Genomic DNA, 20198 nt, shown 5'->3' on the forward strand with positions numbered 1-20198 from the left:
GGCAGGAGGACTTCCACCAGATGGGCACCAGCCTGGGCTACATACTGAATTCTACACCAGGCTATAGGACAGGTGGGGATAAAGAGTGAGACCCTGCTAAAAACAAAGCAAAGCAAAGCAAACAGACTAGAACAAGAGTGTCCTAATGACAAATATTCAAAACAATAAGTCTTTACTAAAACTCCCCAATGGAAATAACTTCAAAATGCACATAGATAAAAGGCACCTAAAACAAATTAGCTCACACATTTTTATGTTTTACAGACATTTACTCTTATTGACTCAAAAGTTAACTTCTGTTAAGAGCAAACATAATGATTAGCTATTTAAATTAACTTCTTGTTTTTGTTTTTGTTTTGATACTGCTTTCTGTCTTCAAGGCACATGTACAATCCCTGTAGGTACCTATTAGAACTGCCCTAGGCACACCAGATGTGTATAGCATTAGTTAAATTCCACTGAGAGCTGACACCTCACGGCCCTCACCTCAGCTCTTACCTTCAATGGCTGGCATTACCCACCCTCACCTCAGCTCTTACCTTCAATGGCTGGCATTACCCACCCTCACCTCAGCTCTTACCTTCAATGGCTGGCATTACCCACCCTCACCTCAGCTCTTACCTTCAATGGCTGGCATTACCCACCCTCACCTCAGCTCTTACCTTCAATGGCTGGCATTACCCACCCTCACCTCAGCTCTTACCTTCAATGGCTAGCATCGCCCGCAGTTCCCGGTTCAGCAGCTCATACCTTCGTTCTAAGTCATGTTCTTTTTCCCTAGGCAAGTTGTAAAAAGTTCATCAATATGCTAATTACTAAATCATTAAACACTTAAAAGAACCTCTAGTTTACATTGATTTTAGGAGTCATAACTGCCTTTTCTATTTAACTTTAAGCCACTCTAAACACATGATATACAGACTCCAAACCTTCCTTAGCTGAAAGTTACTAGTGTTACTATTCCCCCTTCAGTTCTGAATGGCACAGGGGTATAAAGGCAAGCAGTCCCATTCTTAAATGCTTCTTGGATTAAGTGTCAGGTGTAAGGATCTATTGGAAAATATTCAAAGTTCACAATAAATACTCTTTTATTGAAAACTTCATGTGAAAAGAAGAAACATAAGTGTCCTACCAGAGAGAACTGAACACACAGACAACCCAAGTTTTCATCATACCCTCCTTTACCAGGTTCAGCAAGGCAGAAAGGACAACACTTAGGTTTTTACATTCCAATAAGACATGGTAAGCTGGCCCACACTATTGACACAGTCTAGGGACACCGCTAGCTAATGAGCAGGAGGGAATGACATTACTTTCTATAATGAACTCAACGTTGAAGACTCGGATGCTTGTATTTAGTCCAGTCTCCACTGCACTTTAATTACTACACTCACAATAAAGTCACTGTTAGGTAATTGAGTTCTCATTCCCAAGTTTATATCAACATCGCCTATGGATAATAAATATTTTTTTCCTTAAAAAGAATTTTATTTTTTAACTTAGAATTTAAAAAACAAACTTCAATTTTATTTTCTGGAGGGTTCTCCTCTAGCCCCAAGTGAAAGCTAATCCTCTTCTGTACTAAGGATTTATTTCTTAAACACAACAAATGGGGGCCTGATGACCTGGATTTGTTCCCCAGAATCCACAGAAAGTGGAGGAAGAGAGCTGACCTCACAAAGCTGTTCTCTGACTCCACAATCTCACTACAGTTTGAAAACTCATGTAACATACACACAGACACACAGACACACAGACACAGACACAGACACACAGACACACACACACACACAAATAATCATAAAAATTTAAAAATACTTTATGCACAAAATTGTTACTTATCCCCTGACTTTGAAAAAACACGTTTCCCCCCAGTGTCTTATCAGTCCATTCGCAAATTCTTACTGTTCAGATGAACATTTTTATATGCTAGCTTTCTAAGGAAAGAAAAAAAGATTAAGTTTAGTAAATATTAAACCCAAAGAAGGCACCAGGGGAAGCCTGAGATGGCCAGTTAAGCTGAGTACTCACAGGAGAGAGAGCTGGTTCATTCTCCTTATTAGGGCATTTTTCTTATTCACTAGCATGAACCATTCCTGCATCATGGCCTCCTCTTCTTCTGTGTTCCTTCCTACAGACCAAAAAGAGGAGAGTTATGTGACACCCAAAAGCCAAATAACACCCCAGCACAACTTTTTAACTTGAAAAATCTTTTGGGTGCTCCAATACGGCACAGCATATTGCTTACAAGACTCAAAGCCAAAGCCTGAAAACAGAATCGGTATTTACAAACTCGGAAGCCGCACTTGTGCAGAAGGCATTCTGGTCCCCTGAACTCACCTGTAGATCATATTAACACTAAGTACCATCACCCAAATGCTCCACCTTTTAAATCCTCCCCAGAGGCTGACTTGCTATTATGTTTCAATGAGGAACTCAGGGTGCTGACAGACATATGGTCACGACTTTTTTTTTTAAACTGAAAAATTATTATGAGAATCCTAAGATTATCAGGGAGACCAGAGAAGTCCAGAGATCCCGTGAAAGCATACTTTTAACAACTTACTTTCTTACGTTCCTCATGGAAAGTAAAATACCATGTGTGCACATACCACTTAGAACTTGTTGACTAAGAGAAGATGAACTACTTACAAGTTATTAAGTGCACTGTAAATGACAAGACTACAAGAAAGACCTACAGCTCTCTGTGGAAAAAAATTGTTACAACGAATAGAATACTAAAAACCCATTTCATTAAAGACACACTCTAACACTTGGACTGTGAAGTAACTATTTTACATTCACTCACACCCATTCAGTCATCTCTGCCACTGCTCCTCCCCAGGACTGTGACACATTCTCGCACATCTTTGACACTGGTCATATACAGTAATGTGCAGGTCCCAATCGTACTGAAGAAAAATCCCACCCCCCTTTTGCCATATATTCCCTTTTCTCTCCTTGTAAATTATACCAATTCAAATTTGTAATCCTTTAACTTTTTCCCCCTGAGTTCCATTCATGGTTTTTTCATTACTTTGCTAACTCATTACTTAATATTAACAGTTCAATTTCTGCACAACATTCATAGGATAACCTTAAAGAACTAATAAGAACTAAATATCCCTGCAAAGACTGTTCTGTACATTTTCTTTTTAAGTGTGATAGTACCATTTAAAAGTTGAAGACATTGAGTCTATTTAAAAGTTTCCAACAATGCAGAAGTTTAACTATTTTAAAAGGGCCTTCTTTCAGCACCCCCTCAGTTCAGAACTCCTCTTCTCCTAAAGAAGCACAGCCACAGGCAAATGCTATTCAGAACCACAGACTGCCATGTCCGTCAAACACATGCACACACAGACACGAACTTCTTTTACTTCAGTGAAATGATATTATATAATAACCTATTGTATATTTTGTCATGTTGTCTAAATATTTACTTTATAAATTATGGAAATGCCATAATTAAACTATTTCCACATCAATATAAATTTAAAGAATGTTTTAAAATATTAAGAGCAGATCTGCATGCATGAGATCTTGCATCAACTTCAGAGTATGCTGCCCATCATTAGGGAGAACAGTGAGGATGTGTGCCATCATTACATCTTGTTAAAACTCAATGTGTGACGCCGACTTAAGATAGATTCTTTCAGAGTCTGAACAAAAGTCTTTATTGTTTTACAGTATTTTTAATCTCTCCTTTAGGGTAGCTGGTTTTGTATTCACTTTGGACCATGTGATGTCTTGACACTGGTCATGTGATACAGGCTGCGATAGGCACAAATCCCTGGGTAGCAACAAAAGAAGAAAGAGTAAAAAGAAAAAGCTGAGAAAAAGCTTGCAGTTTGGAAAAAGGCCAATTGTACCCCGGTGAAAGCGTTTTGATCAGTGGAATGACACATGTGTGCAATATTAATAGGTGTAGATTTTATGATAGCTCATTTTCTGATTAAAGACCCAACTCTTGTGTTCACAACTCAGTGGCTTCTAAAGATATAGACACATTAAAACTTTGTTTTGAGTTTAACTTCACCTATAATTGAGGCTTGCAGGCAATACTAGAAGCAGCCAGCCCTCTGTGACATTAGCATCATTTTCGTCAATGGGAAACACTGCTTCCTGAGTTTAACAATATTGATGTGGAATGTGTTATTTTCTTTTTAGTTCATGTCTGTATTTCTAGGCAAGAATCAAAGATAGCTCCATAATTATTAGGAAATAACTAATAATAAAAGAATGTAATGTTTCTAAAGGAAATAAGCCTAGCAAATATCTAAAGTCACACGCATTGCTACAGAGCTCATTTCTAGTCACTGAAAACCATAAATCAATTCTGTGTTACTAAGCTCAATCTGAGGTAGCATACAGTGATGGAAATCTATAGACAGCCTAATAATAAAAAAATTAAAGTTTCGTTTAACGTATTCCTACACTATTGTTTGTAGAGATTTAAAAATTTTAAATTTAAAAGCTTTTAAAAGCCAGCAAGTTGAACCATTACAAATTAATCCTGACTTTAATAACTGGTTAAAGACCCCTTTAGCTTTATAAGCAACAAAAAATATTAAAGCCCCTGATCACAGCGAGCTTTTCTCATTTCTCCTCTAACCATTTGTTATTTAATCCAATACTAGTAATCCAATTTGTCCATCAGACTTTTAAAGGGCAGAATGCAACTTCCTCAGCTTAGACACTTTTCAAAGTACAATATATTTTTCAAATGAATGCTGGATGTTTCATTTTTCCCAACTGTTCCTAGCTCTAATGCATGAGGAAAAAAAGAACAAGATGAACATTGTTCATACTGATTAAGTAAGAGCTCATTAAAGAGCTGTCAGTGCGGTACTTTGAATATGCATGAAGCATATAATCAGATCTAGTACCGTCACTAGAGGAGAATACGGTAAGTACAAAGGACTGATTTAATTACTTAGAGTGGGCTGTGGTGGCGCAGCCGTGTTGGTAGTGCAGAAAGAAAAAGGGTTGTGTTCTGCCGCTGTCATAGAAAAGGCAGTCCTGGCTTCCCCACAATAGCTGATCTCACAATAAAGCAGCACTTTACACTGTAGCTTAAAATGAAGCCTGCAGTATGAAATGCCCACAAATCATTTAATCTTGTTTAACCTTACCTTCTAACTTCTTCTTTCAAAATAATTTTAAATTTGTAATTGCAACTACATTTTCATCACTGTAGAACCAAATACTGATACTTCTGTAAATCCTAAATTCTTTTTAGTTTCATAACCTGCAAAACTCATGACTTAGACTACTGAAGGCCACTCTGAAATAAGATATGACTAAAAAAGATATGGATTAGAAGTTCAGTAAACATTTACTAAAATGGCTAAGTATTGCCAATAAGAACATTCCCCCAAAAGGAGTTCTCACCTGAAAATTACTATAATCTCTCAAGTAACAGACATGAAAACTACACACAGTTTTTAAGCTTGTTTCCTTAAGGAGGTCTGTATATTTTTTTCCCCTGTAGGAATGTGACATCTTTTCTGACATCAAATATCTTAACATCAGATTTTTTTTCTTCCAATCAGTTACTGTAGCTGCAGTATGAGGTGTAAAAACACTAAATATTCAGGGACAAGAGCTGGAAAAATAATTGTGTGTAAATGAGACTTCATATCATTCTCCTTCTCACACAGGTAATAAAAGTCACTGCACAGAAAGCTGCATGGGAAGCCTAGCAGTAGCAACACTGTAAATGTTTAATAATGTAGTTAAGGATAGTAACCACTTTCATATTCTAACTCACAAAAGATTAAAAGATATGATTTCTTTCAAGAATTCATTCACTCGTCCAACAATTTGTGGTTTTCATTATTCTTTCCAGAAGCAGTGTTTTTGAGGTTTTAAAATAAAGAGTGAGGTTCCAAATCTGGAATGGTTTTATTTATATTGCAGTGATTAAGGTTCAAACCCTGGGCCTCATTTGTGGTAAGCCAGCACGCCATCACTGACCCACCCCCAACTCACACTGCTGAGAGCCCTGAAGGCATTCATATTTCAGGATATTTCAGGTCCCGTGTGACTGCCGTAACTACGGACAGGTAGGCATTTGGCTGAAGTTAAAATGCTCACACCACCAAAGCTGTATGTACTTTAAGGTACACTGAACATGCTTTGCAGAGGGATGGAACACAGTGAGTTACTCCTCTAGATATTCCACAGAGCAGATCACTGTCTACTTGGAAAATCAATTAGGTGCCTCAGAGTGAAGACACTTGAGTCATGAACGGCCTCTACAGCCGCACAGCTATCTGCCAGCTTGCCCCTCGTTTCTGTCTGTGCTGGAGAGTCTGCCTTAAAGTTCTCTCATAGTCTTGTCATAGAAATGACTCAAAAGTGGCTCTAGATATGGCAGAGGCGTTGATGTCAAGCTGAACATGAAGAGCTGAACAAAATCACACACACACACACACACACACACACACACACACACACACGTTATATACATCCATGTTACAAGAGGGATTTATAAACTTTTATGTATTTAGGTATGTCAAAAACTCTGGAGGTGTCTTTTCACAAGGATTTAAGATTTAAAAATGATTACATTTATTTGTGTGCGTATGCAGTCAGGGGACAGCTTCCAGGAGTCTGTTCTCTCCTTCCACCATGTGGCTTCTGTGGACTGAACTCAGGTCCTCAGGTTTGGTGGCAAGTGCCTTTATTGGCTTAGCCATTTTTCTAATTCAATTCTTTTTTTACATAAAGCATTTTTAATACAAAATTTCACCCCGTTTTCCCTCCCTCCCAAGTCCTCTTAGCACCCCCACCTCCTTACTCATCCAATTCTATTCTCTCTCTCTCTCTCTCTCTCTCTCTCTCTCTCTCTCTCTCTCTCTCTCTCTCTCTCTCTCTCTCTCTCTCTCTCTCTCAAGGTCATTTGACTACAGCACTGCTGGCCCTGGAACCAAACCATACATACCCAAAGTATTTTACAGGAGTCCACCTACTCAAACTTTAAAGACATCATGCAAACCAAGTATATTTCATTAGGACTCCCTTGCATTAATTTTGAGAAACTCATAGATAAGACTATAAATTCTGGTCAGAGAGGTGTGTAAAGGCACTTTCGGATAAGCCCAGAGACCTGAATTCAATGCCTGGAACCCACAGGGTAGACATCGATCCTCTGACTTCCACATGCTTGTTATAGCAACCTCACATTTACCCATGTACACAAACAATCAAATAAATATTAAAGTCTTTGTTTTAAAAGATTATACATTTCTAGTTCAATTCTTTTTTATCTAATTTTTTCATGCAATTTTTGATCACGTTTTTCTCGTCCCCCAATTCCCCTTAGGAGCCCCTCATCCTTACCCACCAACTATAATGTATTATTATATATACTGTGTGGTTCCTGTAGCTGGTGAAGCCAGTCATCTTGACTCTGTATCCACTATGGTCTTTGTTCAGTGCAGTTTTTAGGTGACTATGTTTTTAACTGAGTCCCTTGTCTGTTGCTAATAGCTGAACCTCCAAAGCCTTTATTCTTAGGGCCAAACTTAGAACACAGTGGGGATACTGGTCCCCTCTGTAAGGACAGTCATGTGACTTTGAACTCAGGTCCTCAGCCATGCCCATTCCTCTTCCTCTCCCTGCCCCCCCCCCTCCCGCACCATCCCACAGGTTTTATATAATTCAGGCTGGCCTCAAACACATGATGAGCCAAGGATGATCTAGAGCTTCTGGACTATCCTGCCTCTACCTTACAAGTGCTAGGATCATAGGTGTGAGCCACCATACCTGGTTTACATGGTGCTAGGAACAGAACACAGGGCTCCATGCACACTAAGAAGGCACTCTTCAAAGAGAGCCACATTCCCAAACCCTTTCCCTTTTAGACAGGGGCCCGATATGTAACCAAGCCAATCTTGAATTTTGATCCTTTTTTTTTAATTCTTTCACCTCATGTATCTCGATCCCATTCATTTCCCAGTCCCTTAGTATCTGCCCTCTACCCTTGCAACTTTCCCTGCCCCAAATAAAATTAAGAAAAAAGGAAAAATCTCATCACAGAAGCTGCAGTGACACAGTGAGCCATGCAGTAAACCCTCTAGTACATACACCTTTACTTGGAAGTGTTCATTGCAAAGTCATTGGTCTGGTTTGAGGCCTCTGGTTTCTGCTACACCATCAATGCTGGGCCCTCACTGGGACTCTTATCAGATATCTATTATTGCCCTAGTGGGGGCAATGCTAAAAAGCTCACCCTGGTGGCGAGGACAAGGAAGAGCTGGTGGGCTGACCAACCCAGTAACTCTCCAGGCCCAGAACCAGGGATATGAGTTGCTCCACCCCAACATCCACCCAGTCTATGATCTGTGAGAGGATATGAAGGGGTAGGTCCTGCAGACCCGAAACTGCAGGATTTTGATCCTCTTAACTCAGCCGCACAGACTCTGGGATTACAGGCTCATACTCTACACCCAGCCGCATGCTTCCTCTTTTCTTACAGGAGCTACTCGAATACAAGTTCCTGTGGGAATTTCTCTTTCCAAGGTTGTGCACATTCTATGCAGCAGAGTTCAAAGGTCCTCTTGCTACGGGCAGTTTCTTCAGACAGAAATTCATGGAAAAATCACAATTTAATGTCTAGAACCTCTAGAATTTACAACAATAGTTATCTGTAAATCTCTTCCAACCCTCTGCAGATATTACATTTCCACTTTTAACATGGCATAAAACTTTATCTTCCTTAACCCAAAGAGCATGATATTCCAAGAGTCCACTTCAGACTCTGGCCTAAACCTCACGAGGCAATCTCTAACATTCAGCCATGTGGCCTCATGTTGTGTCTCTTCGCAGCTGGGGCCTCCTCAAACAGGATCGGGCAATCCTACCCACAGGTAAGAGTCAACTGCACATCTGTTGGTTCTTCATAGCCCATCGGTTATTACTTATTTCTCATACCCATTACTATCAAATTTAGCAAAATAGCTACCTAGTTTATAATGATAAATTTCAGGATAATTTAAAAGCATTTGGGAGAGCCAAGATATGATTCAGCCATAAAGTATGTACATAGCATGTGTAAAGTCCTAGGTTTGAAGTCTGCCTAGTATCATACAAAATAAAACAAAATACAGAAGTGTCCTCTATGAGAAAAAATATTTTAATAAAATCCTATTATCTGAAACCCAACTTTGTTGGCTTCATGGATATTTGGCAGTTTTTTTCTAGAACAGAATACTACTCAAACTGTGCTATTTAATAAAATTTTAATGATTCTTAGCTTTTTGCTTTGATTGGAAGTAAGCACTTGAATGAGCCAAGTGTCACGTGTATGAATTTTGTCCCAGACAAGCTCAAGTCGGAGGGGGAAGCTTGAGCCAATGAGGTTGAGGACACCCTAAGCAACATGGTAAGACCCCGTCTCAAAAATATAGTAACATTAAAATGAACACTTGATTCAAAACAAATGGCATTACAGTGCTAAGTTTTGGCTTCCTTTAATTTTATTCTCATGAGAAATTAAAATATTTATGAGTATTTTCATAATTAATTTCTCATCTGGAGATGTAGCTCATTGGTATAACACTTGCCTAGCATGCATGAGGCTCTGGGATTGATCCCCAGGACTGAGAATGGAAAAAGAGGAAATTAATCATTTATGCTTGAAATACAATTTTTAATTTCAAAAATAATGAAAACAAGTCTATACAAATCCACATTGCACAAAAATTTAATTTTAGGGGCTTAAAAATTAAATCAATTAAATAAAGTTTTATCAATGTAAATGTCTCTCTTGTCAACGTCTTTAATCTTCCTTACAAAACTAGAAGCTTCAATGACTATGACCATATGCTGGTCTATCCAATTACATCTCTTGTGAGTGAGGCAAGATACCAGTGGGAGGAAATGCTGCGCCTTATGTAGTTCTTAGCTTTGGCCCTCAAGTGATACTTGTAAGTCTGAGTGAACTGGCACTGAGATTGTTGGCTTTGTAGCTTTGGGAGGGGCAAAGGTTGGAAAGACAGAATACACCCACCCAGCTAATGCAATGGACACGTGCAAGTGAGGTGCCTGGAACTCTGTACTCTTAACTTACACGGCAACTCCCACCCATTGCTACCATCTTAAAAACAAAAGAGAAACTTCTTATACTCTTATTTTGATGATAACAGGCACTTAGGAAAACAACATTCTTTTCTTCTTTCCTTTCTTTTTGCATTTTATTTTTGATTAGGTTTTGCTATATTCTGAAGTTTGATCTTGAACTTCTGGCCTCAAGTGCTCAAGTGATCCTCCTGCCTCAGCCTCTCAAGTAGCTGAGACTGTAGGCACATGAGACTGACCTGGCTGGGAAAATAACTGAGTGATATACATATGTTTGTTACCGTGTGTGCTTATTTATTTATATTTATACCAAGCTTTAGTCTATTGATTAATATTTATCTTTCTACAAATTTCTTCCAAATACCATTAAACCCCAAACTTAGTATCTTTATAGGACAAAAACAAAACAAAACAAAACAACAAAACTCCATACACACTAAAAATTAATTTTCTACATGAAGCATTTAAAGTATCTAAAACAATTATTTGGGATAAGGAGATAGCTCCCTTTGCAATGTACATGGACACACATGAAGAGCTAAGCTCCATTCTTGGCAAGCATGTACAAAGCCAGGTGTGGTGGCATGTACTAATTTTAATTCCAGTGGTGGAGAGCTGGAGACAGACAGACTTCTACATCTCAATGGCCAGATAGCTGACAAGCCCCAGGTCCCAGTGAGAGATGTTATCTCATCTCTTTCTGTCTCTGTCTCTGACTCTCCCTTAGATTCTATGCCTTTAATATTCAAACTCAGAAGTAAGACACGGGGACAAGAAAATGACACAATGACTATGTATGTCTAATTTTCATGTGTAAAGAACTTAGAGGGCTATGAAAATTACTTAAAAATATGACTACCAACTAAAAGAAAGATTATGATTTAATGTCCACTAGAAAAAGAATAGTCTCCACAAGAGAACAGAGCTGATTTGATACAAAAGGAGAACTCTTGGAGGCCTGGATAACAAACCAAAGATTTATAAACCCAAAATTGGATAACCTCTATGCAAAAAGGACCTAATTAGTCAGTCATCAGCCTGTTGTTTCTACAAAAATTCCATCCCCCCACCCCAGACAGGGATTCTCTGTGTAGCCCTGGCTGTCCTGGAACTCGTTCTGTAGACCAGGCTGGGCTCGAACTCAGCGATGCACCTGCTTCTGCCTCCCCAGTGCTGGGCTTCAAGGCAAGTGCCACCACCACCCGGTAACTATCTGTATTTTTAATGAAAAATGTTCTACTTTGGGAAACTAGGAGAATGGTGCCCGAGCACAGCCTTCATCCTTCTGTAAAATACCTTGAGTTTGTGTCCCAACAAAGGAGGCAATTCACACGGACATTGCATAACTCTGGCTGTCCTGGAACTCACTATATAAAACAGGTTAGTTCTGGACTCAGAGATCTGCCTGCTTCAGCCTCCCAGGTGCAGAGATCAGAGGTGTGTGCCACCATGCTTAGCCAAATCATGAAATCTTGCTTAAGCTTCTCCTACTACGTTGGGATGAAACAGAGGAGGGAAAAGCACATATGTAAATCTGACTTCTGTATGACGTTCTCCAGAAAATTTCTCAAAATACAATACGCAAGTCAATTTGTTCTCGTATGTGACTCCTAAAACTCATTTACTAAGTATAAACAAACAAACAACAAAAAAATTACTGGGGTACACAGCTCAGTGTTGTTGACCAAAACACATGGGGTCCTAGGTTCAATCCCCAATAGTGACAAGTAAATAAAACAATACCAAGGTTTCTTTCTCCTAGTTACTTATTTTATAGGAAAAAATTACGGTATCCATACAGATATTCATCAAAGTTACTTTCATATATAGCCTAGAGTTTAAAAACCACTAACAGTTAAAACAGCTTTCCAGTGTTATGCCAAATTCTCACCATGTTCTGGCATTTCTTGGGAGGAATATGGGCACATGAGAGGGGTAGAGAAGTGCTGGAACAGGGGTGATCATTACAGAACGAGAATATGCAGATCGATCAGGAGGTGACAGGTACGGGTAAAGTCAAGGTAAAAAACAAGGACAGCTAATAGAACTATTGATAGCAGCAGCTGTTTCTGTATTGAGTACTCATTCGTCTTTTGCCATGTCTATGTGGTTTTTCCTACAACCTCCTGAAGCAGGTATTATCGGCCCCCTTTTCCTGTTTTAAATAGCTGAGGAAAAAGACTCAGAAAGGTAAAAGCACTTGCCCGAGACCACCACCTAGATTCCAGCGAGGATCTTAGTATTTAAAAGTCTATGCTCTTAAGTCTACATGGTGTGTTTACCAAGACCCTGCAGTCTAGTCTGCAGCTAATCCCTTCTGCAAGTGCCCAGGAGACAAACACCAACTGGCCCCACTGCATGGGGCTCTTTTAAGCAGGGCATAGGAAGCTGTATATTTAACAACCACTTGGGGTGTCTCCTTGTTTTTTGCTTTTGATTCGGGGTCCTGCCATATAGCTCAGGTTGGCTTGGAACTCAACATACAGTTCAGGCTGGAATCCAACTCATCCTTCTTCCTGGCTCAGCTGCTGAGTGCTGAGTGCTGATTACAGGGTGGCACCACTACCATACCGAGTTGTTTGTTTGTTTGTTTGTTTGCTTTGTTTTTATTGATATCTAAGTCTGAGAACTGCTGTCTTGGTCTTTTCACAAAGGAATCACTGAGATTAATCTTTCTTAAAAGAAAAAAGGGTGATATTCCATGTATGGCATGTTGTTTTAGCATTGGCATGGCATTATACAAATCTAATTTCACATTCAGGAAAAAAAAATGTTGCTGCCAAATCAGTTCAAATGCCTGAATTTTATGTCATAGATAGTTGCTGAGAAAAAGAGAAACATTTTCCTGGAATGCCTAGTTTCTTAAATGTTAAAAAAAAAATCATTGCAGTCTTGAATAAGTATGCATCCCACATCAGGCAATAGCATGTTTCAAACAATTGTTCCTCAGGTTAAAAAATTAATTTTACATTTTCAATTCAAAGTTTCTAGGCATGGAAAATACCATCTAAATATCACTGGCAGAAATAATATACATTTGTTTTTCTGGATAAATGAATAAACATGAGTCAGCAGATGAGAAATTCCACTAAGACTATAGAAGAGAAAGCTGGGTATACAATGAGAGTCAGGGACAGAGGGAACTCCTGCCTGACGTGAAGACCTTTGGGGACTCTCTATATTTCTCAATCAGATTCTACAAATCTATGATCCAGTACCTCCTGGATAAATTAAAATGAGTCAACTACTGGGTGCTACCACTTCAGACACAATTTACAGGTTTTTCTCCCAAAGAGTCCAAATGATGATCAGGTCGAAAGAGATGTTGGAGGAATGACCGGCAAAGAAAAGCAGAAAGCATGGTATCAGCTGTTTTCCTAAGTACAGAGAGAACAAAGAAGGATGAAAAGAACTCAGGAGTTTGGTGAGGGTTGGGGTGACACAGGAGGGCAGGACGGGTGACACAGAGCACTAACTACACAGTGCTGGGGGTCACAGAGCCTCCTGCATCCTGGGCAAGCGCTGTGCTACTGACCTCCTCACCCTCAAGTCTCGGATGGGTGTTCATGGTTACTGTGGAAATCGAGGTTCACAGCTACAAGCTGAGCTTGTAAAGGTAGGAATGAAAATCACAAACACTAGAGAGAGATCTTGGCTATAGTCCTTCCCAGCTGGGGCTCTAATTCATATCAGCAAGGGCTGTTTTTAGATGAAGGTGTACATCTGATTAAATACTGAAGAAAAGCCTCCCCTAAAGTTAAAGGAGCATCAGCGGAAGCTGGGAGGGTCTTGGTACCTTATAGTCAGGAACTCTGAAGAGAAAGCTCACAGAGGAATTTTGGAAGAGGTTGGGAGCATTACTCAATGGGAGAGTGCTTGTCAAGCATATCCAGGCCCTGGGTTCAATTCCCAACACTCAAAAACAAAATCAAAAGGAAGCACCAGAAAGCTGGGCTCTGGCTCACTGCTCTCTTATGTGGCTCTGATTCAGCTAATCAAGGACACTGACAAAACTCAACTGTTTGACACCTTCTATTATGTTTTCTGTTACTTTTCTACATAATGAACTAACTGCACGAAATTACAGCTTCTTATAATGAGGAAATGATGGGTTCAGGTAACATACAATAATTAAAATCTTCACACAATTAAAAATTAACAGATATACAAAGCAGATCTCTAACACCAAATTACCAAAAATGTGTTAGCATTTTACTCCCCAAAAGGCAATCCTAGCACCTCTTGGAGTCTGCCAAAGTGTATAGTGCAGGGCCTCAGGAAACTGATCGAACTCACTTTGCAGAAAAATTTCAGATATAAAATATTATCTTTCAAAACTTGCTTTTTTAGAATACAGAATTACTCATTACAGCTAACTTTAGAGCATCTTTATAATAAATTCTCGTTTATTTTGCTGCTTCTTGTGAAAAGTCCTTTGCAGAGACATTATAACCTTCCCTGTCTGTTTGATATGTTGTGTATATCAAGATCAAATAAAAACATGTTACTTCATAAGTAGTATCATTTACTATTTTATTATAGTATGCCAATTAGAAAAAATTATATATGTTAAATGTATAGTTTTAATTTCTTTTTATCTTTGTAACTAAATAACCAAAAAAGGTATGACTTAGTTTAATGTACATCTTAAGTGACAAGGCTTTTCTCACTGCAATTAGTATGGGAACAGAGATTTTATGTCTGTTGTCAAGAACAAAATGGAGACATTTTTATTTTAATGAATCCTAATTCCCATTCACAGTTAATAGAGATAGAAATATCAAAATAAATGATAGTAAATCTGGAATTTGCAAGTTACGAAACACTATATAGATGTCTAGAATACTGTTTCTAGTTTCCCCTGACTTTGTTAACTATGCTTGTCCAAGTTATTCCTATTCCTAGGATTTTGTTTCTCTTTCATTATGTTAGAAGTGGGAATAAATTACATTATCTTGAAAGGCAATAGCTAAGCAATGCTAATAGAACTACGACAAACTAAAATATAATGTTTAGGATACAAGAAAGTTCAAAATAACACTGCATACAAACAGCAAATAAAAAATAACATTCATGTGTTAAACGTGAAAAACACTAAACAAAAAGTCTCCATCAGAATCTGGTAGGTGTCACTGTGTTTTAGAATCACCAAATGTCCTTTCTCAGGGACTTATCAGTTGTCCAGAATCAGATGTCTTAGCGTGTAAAAATGATGCCAGTTTCGGTTCCCATTTTTCTCTTGTTTAGATATGGGTGCAGTTGGAGCTGGGAGCAGACTAGCTTCCTTCTCCTAGTACATGTGTGGTGACTACAGAGAAAAGGGGAATGGAAGGTATGTTCCTTACAACAGACACATAATCACAGACACAAGCCTACAGTATTTACCCAGCAATCTCAACTGTACGCTGCTCTCTATACCCGAAACCCCCAAACTGCCCAAGTAGTTGTTTTCTAAATCACAGGCCCTCCTGCTCTCTCTACATCCTGTTTAATATTAATGAATTTATCAACACAAATAGCCAGCATCAAGGCTACAGTGGAAAGCAGAACACTTGAAGCATTTAATACAGCTAAAGGGGAAGATTAAAGATCAATAACAAAATCACCTGGTAGAACAGGAAGAAGGTGTTGCATTCAAAGGTTTGTTGCTTTACATGTGAAACAATACCAAGCAACCTGTATTTTAGCACTTGTGCTCAACAGGCACTCCAAACGGGCAGGGATGAGAAGAGAAACCCATCCTTTCTAATAATCTTGTGACAAAGGCTGAAAGGCATCATCCTATTAACTAGTGATCTCAACTGCTAATGCGGAGTACTTCCTGGTGCCTTTTATGTAGAATGCTGCTATTAAAACCCACTAAACATTCACTGTGAACAACACAGAATCATTCATCTTTTATCAGCATCTCTTGTTAGAAGAGTACGAGTGCGACTAAAGGTGTCATTGATATTATGGAGTGGAAATTAATCAGAAATTTTTCTCATATTTTCTTCATCTCACTAATTTACTTTTGTTCAAATTTCCTCCTGCTAAAAAGTTCATACCCAACCCCCTGTTGTACTCTTTTAAGTTGAGAATATTCAACGAGTGCGTCGCCTGAAAAGCACCAGGTCCTAACACAAAAAGCATTCGAAATTCTCATTTAGTTGTCTTTATTTTGCTAGCACCATGTGGTCCTTGAAGATGTAGAAAACACGGGAAGCCGAGTAAAGATCAGAGCAAGCTCATTAGCATTCTGACAAAATTGGAGTGGTGGAGATGCAGAGTTTGCCTAGTTTGTCGTTTTGAAAGCTATGAAAGCTACCGGTGGTAAGCTTTCTATTTCATTGTGCCTTTGTCTTTGGGAAGGGGGGGCTCAAAGCAGCAGGGTATTTGTTAGTCCTGGGTCTGTCCAATGCATTGTGGGAACCTTTCCTGCACAGTCAGCCCTAGACAGTATCATTCCAGCGTGAGTCAAAAAGTTTTTCACCATTTATAAGAAAGGGTATGTGAGTGAATCTTAGTGAATTTATTACAGCTTGGCTTTCTCTTTTGCCCAAGTCATTTAGTCTAAAGAGAGAAAGAACCTAAAATGTGGCCAGTCATTTTTCAGAACAAACATTAGGATTTTGTGATTTACAACTAATAAGTAGAACAAAGGATTGACTTCTTTAGTTAAGATTCAAAAGCTTATTGCTCAACGTCTAAGAGTCCAGTTCTATTCTGAAAGGAATAGAGGGAGAGTGGCTTGTGCTTAAAGTGTGCAAACACTAAACACCTCTTAGAAAACTAAGTTATCACCTACCTGGCTTTCCTCCTCTTCCAGCTGAAAGGTAAGGCTCATTTGAATGCTAAATGGGCTGCATTAGTGCCACTATTCAATGCCAATGTTTCTACGTTGAAATGAAATGGATAAAGGTCTTCAGGGATGAATTTATCTGCTAAACCCTTGTGGTTGCCCTCCTAACTTGGATGATTACCCAAAAGAATGTCAACAGCTCATTTTCCCAGAGAGTTAGGAGACCCCATGCAAGCCATATTCTGTACTTGCTCAAAGAACTATTTCAAACGCTGTATTTCACAAGCTGTTGAAAGTGATTTTCCTTTCATCTCTAGTATCCTAACAGTTCTTTGGACATCAGTGTCTCTGAAACGAGGGCTAAACAAAGTTTTACAAGTGAATTCTACATATGGCACATAAATTTTAGATTTACTTTCAATGTATATTTTAGAAACAGGGCCTTGTTACAACAACGTGTTTATGGCAGAAGTGAAATGTCTGAGGAGTAGTTTTTTATCATTGTGAAAAAAGTGCTTCATGTAAAAGCTTAGAATCAAATCACATCTGAGTATTTAAGCTCTTCTAACATTTGTAATTATTAAAAGCCCAGAAGATGATAGAGAGCAGCAGCAAGCAAAATACAGTATCCAAGCAATCTGATCCCAGTGGCTTCACGAGACCAGTGGGCGCCTGTCGAGGAGGGCCTGGGCTTGGTCCTCAGCACCACAGGAAACACACACAGAAGAAGCTGCTTGACAGTAAGAGGATGGAGAATTTCTACACAAAGCTTTTGACAGAACACTGGGTTATAACATAAAAAGCCACTAGCCTGTGTAGGCAGTATGTTGGCACAGGGATAACTTTCATATATTAAATAGTATGTTAGCACATGTAATTAAGTATTTTTTTAATATTATTAAGTTAAGCTCTAAGTTTCATCACTTACAGCTTGAGTTAGGCTCTCTTCTATAATTTGAAAGTTCACTCATTTTGGTGTGTATCTTAAGACATCTGTATCCCAGGTTGTAGCCCAGGGCTGAACTGGAACTCACTATGTAGCTCAGGCTAGCCTCACCAATCCTTCTCCTCAACCTCCCAAGTGTTAGTATTAAAACAACAAAAGCATAAAAGATCTGCAATGTACCATTATTCTTTGCTACAGTGTAGCTTACATGTATGTAGATAGTACTTAAAACTTTACTAACTTAAAACAGTATATTTAAATGTACCCCAACATCGAGCTCCTTCACTGCTAGCTTCAAATTTTAAACAAGATGTCATTACTGTCATAGTGACTCAGTTCTGGACTTTGCAATGTGAATATTACTGGACAATTGTCCCCATAAATGCATTTCCCTACCAGTTTCTTAAGTAAAATCCTTCAGTCTAGTTATACCAAATTAAAAACAGCAATCCTGCATTTTTTGTTGTTTTCTAAATCTAGCTTTAAAAGAAATATTTTAACAACTACTTAGCTGTGTAGAAAATAAGATGCTTTTCCTGAAACTATTTTAAAAATATATTTTCAATCTTGATTTAGATTTTACTAGAAACCACTATGACTTCTAATACTGAGATATTATTTTGTTAAACAACTTTGGACAGACATGAAAATTACGACTTTAAAAAGCAGTAGTATTTAAAACTTTCTAGCACATTACATTTCAAAATCTTTAGAATTCAAAATGGAAAATGGGTAAAGCATTGTAAGTAAACACTTTAGTATATGTTAGACAGGACACACACACAGACATAGCTTTTCACATCACATCAGACCCAGTATTTCTTCACACACATGTAGTATATGTTAGACAGGACACACACACAGACATAGCTTTTCGCATCACATCAGACTCAGAGCTTCTTCACAGCAGCTTTTACTACATGGGTGTCTAGGTTCTTAGGATTTAAAGACCAGATGTTTTTCACAAATGACCAGGAGTAGAAGTGAGAATAAATTAATGATTGATTTTTTTTAAGCTTTGATGGAATTAAGAATACTTCTTTTCTTCATGTGTCCATGTGAATGTTTGTCTGCTAAACTTCTTCTCTGTCTCCCTCTTTTTCTTTTTTTGACAAGTGAGGCCACCCAGCAGAGCAACTGATGCAAAACCTAGGAGTAATCCTCTGTTTAGTTCAACATTGTGGCTAGCCTTAACACTGCCTCTATTATTCAGTGGATTTAGAGAAACTTTCATTTATTTGTTAGTCTCAATTTTCAGTTCTGTTTTCCTCTTTAAGGAAACCTAGACTTATTGCTATGTAAATACATTTGCATACTAGCACAATGAAATGTTCTAGAATTTTGATTATTCTAGCAACCTAAATAGGGACCGTGTACATATGTAGTTTGAAACGTGGAAAGAATCAGGATAAAATCTTATCGAAGAATTAAAGGCATATTACGATGTGCCTAGGATTTTCATGGTATAAAACTAACAATGTCTTTCCATAAATGTTAACAGTACATGGATATCTATTTACCTACTTAAAAGCAGAAACCACTAGAACCTAAGAAATTTATTACCACAGAGTGATAACTGATTCACAAACTGATTCAAAGCAACTTTTTTTCCCTAAAGGTACTTAAATAGATATATTACCACCCATACAATATTTTACATTCTTGAACATTTAGACTCTAAACTGCAAAAAGTTTATTTTATGTAAGTGAGTTAGAATATGGATTTAGGAGATTCCAATTAGGACTTCGCTTAGCTGTAATGCTCAATGGCAGATAATTCAACGTATACTCATCAACTTGCATATGCACTTCTTTTCTCCCACACTGATAGCAAGCTCAGGGCTTCAGACACACGAGGCAAGCATTCCCAGAGCCACACATCAGCTGCAGTGTATTTTCAGATAGATTTCAAACTCTGGATTTTTTTTTCTTGAAGTATTTAGGGATTGAGGTTTTCTCCCTTCCTTCCTTCCTTCCTTCCTTCCTTCCTTCCTTCCTTCCTTCCTTCCTTCCTTCCTTCCTTCCTTCCTTCCTTCCTCCCTCCCTCCCTCCCTCCTTCCTTCCTTTCTCTTTAAAAATTGTGTTCTAAAAAGCATGGTTCAGAACAGACAGGCTAGAATAGAAGACCAAATTCTCCGTACAGCTCTGGGTGAATCTCTTACTCCAACTGCTTGTTTTTGTCACTGAAAGTAAAAGGCCCGGACTAGATGACCACCAAGACTACATATTTGCAAACATTTATAATTTTGTGGTAGTAATACGTACGAAACAAAGTGTATTAAAAATCTGTGTTTAAAAGTTGATTCTTAAGAGTCCTTATTGCACATGCTGCCCCACGGAGTAATTAGTAATCACATCATACACACGAAGAGAATTCATAGTGCCAAA

At 38.4% G+C, this 20198-nt stretch overlaps 1 protein-coding gene across 50 annotated transcripts in view; it reads right to left on the reverse strand.

Moving 5' to 3' along the window:
- The window catches only part of Ehbp1 (EH domain binding protein 1), a 342848-nt gene that overhangs the window by 6927 nt on the left and 315723 nt on the right, over positions 1–20198 (reverse strand). For all 50 annotated transcript variants that reach the window (XM_076546102.1, XM_076546096.1, XM_076546100.1 and 47 more), the window contains 2 exons: positions 2032–2131; positions 704–777 (listed from right to left, as the gene is read on the reverse strand). In XM_076546102.1, the coding sequence (XP_076402217.1) occupies positions 704–777; positions 2032–2131 (174 nt within the window). The remainder of the gene's footprint in view (positions 1–703; positions 778–2031; positions 2132–20198) is intronic.

The sequence above is a fragment of the Peromyscus maniculatus genome, chromosome 10 (assembly GCF_049852395.1).
Source record: "Peromyscus maniculatus bairdii isolate BWxNUB_F1_BW_parent chromosome 10, HU_Pman_BW_mat_3.1, whole genome shotgun sequence".
Lineage (NCBI taxonomy): Eukaryota > Metazoa > Chordata > Mammalia > Rodentia > Cricetidae > Peromyscus > Peromyscus maniculatus.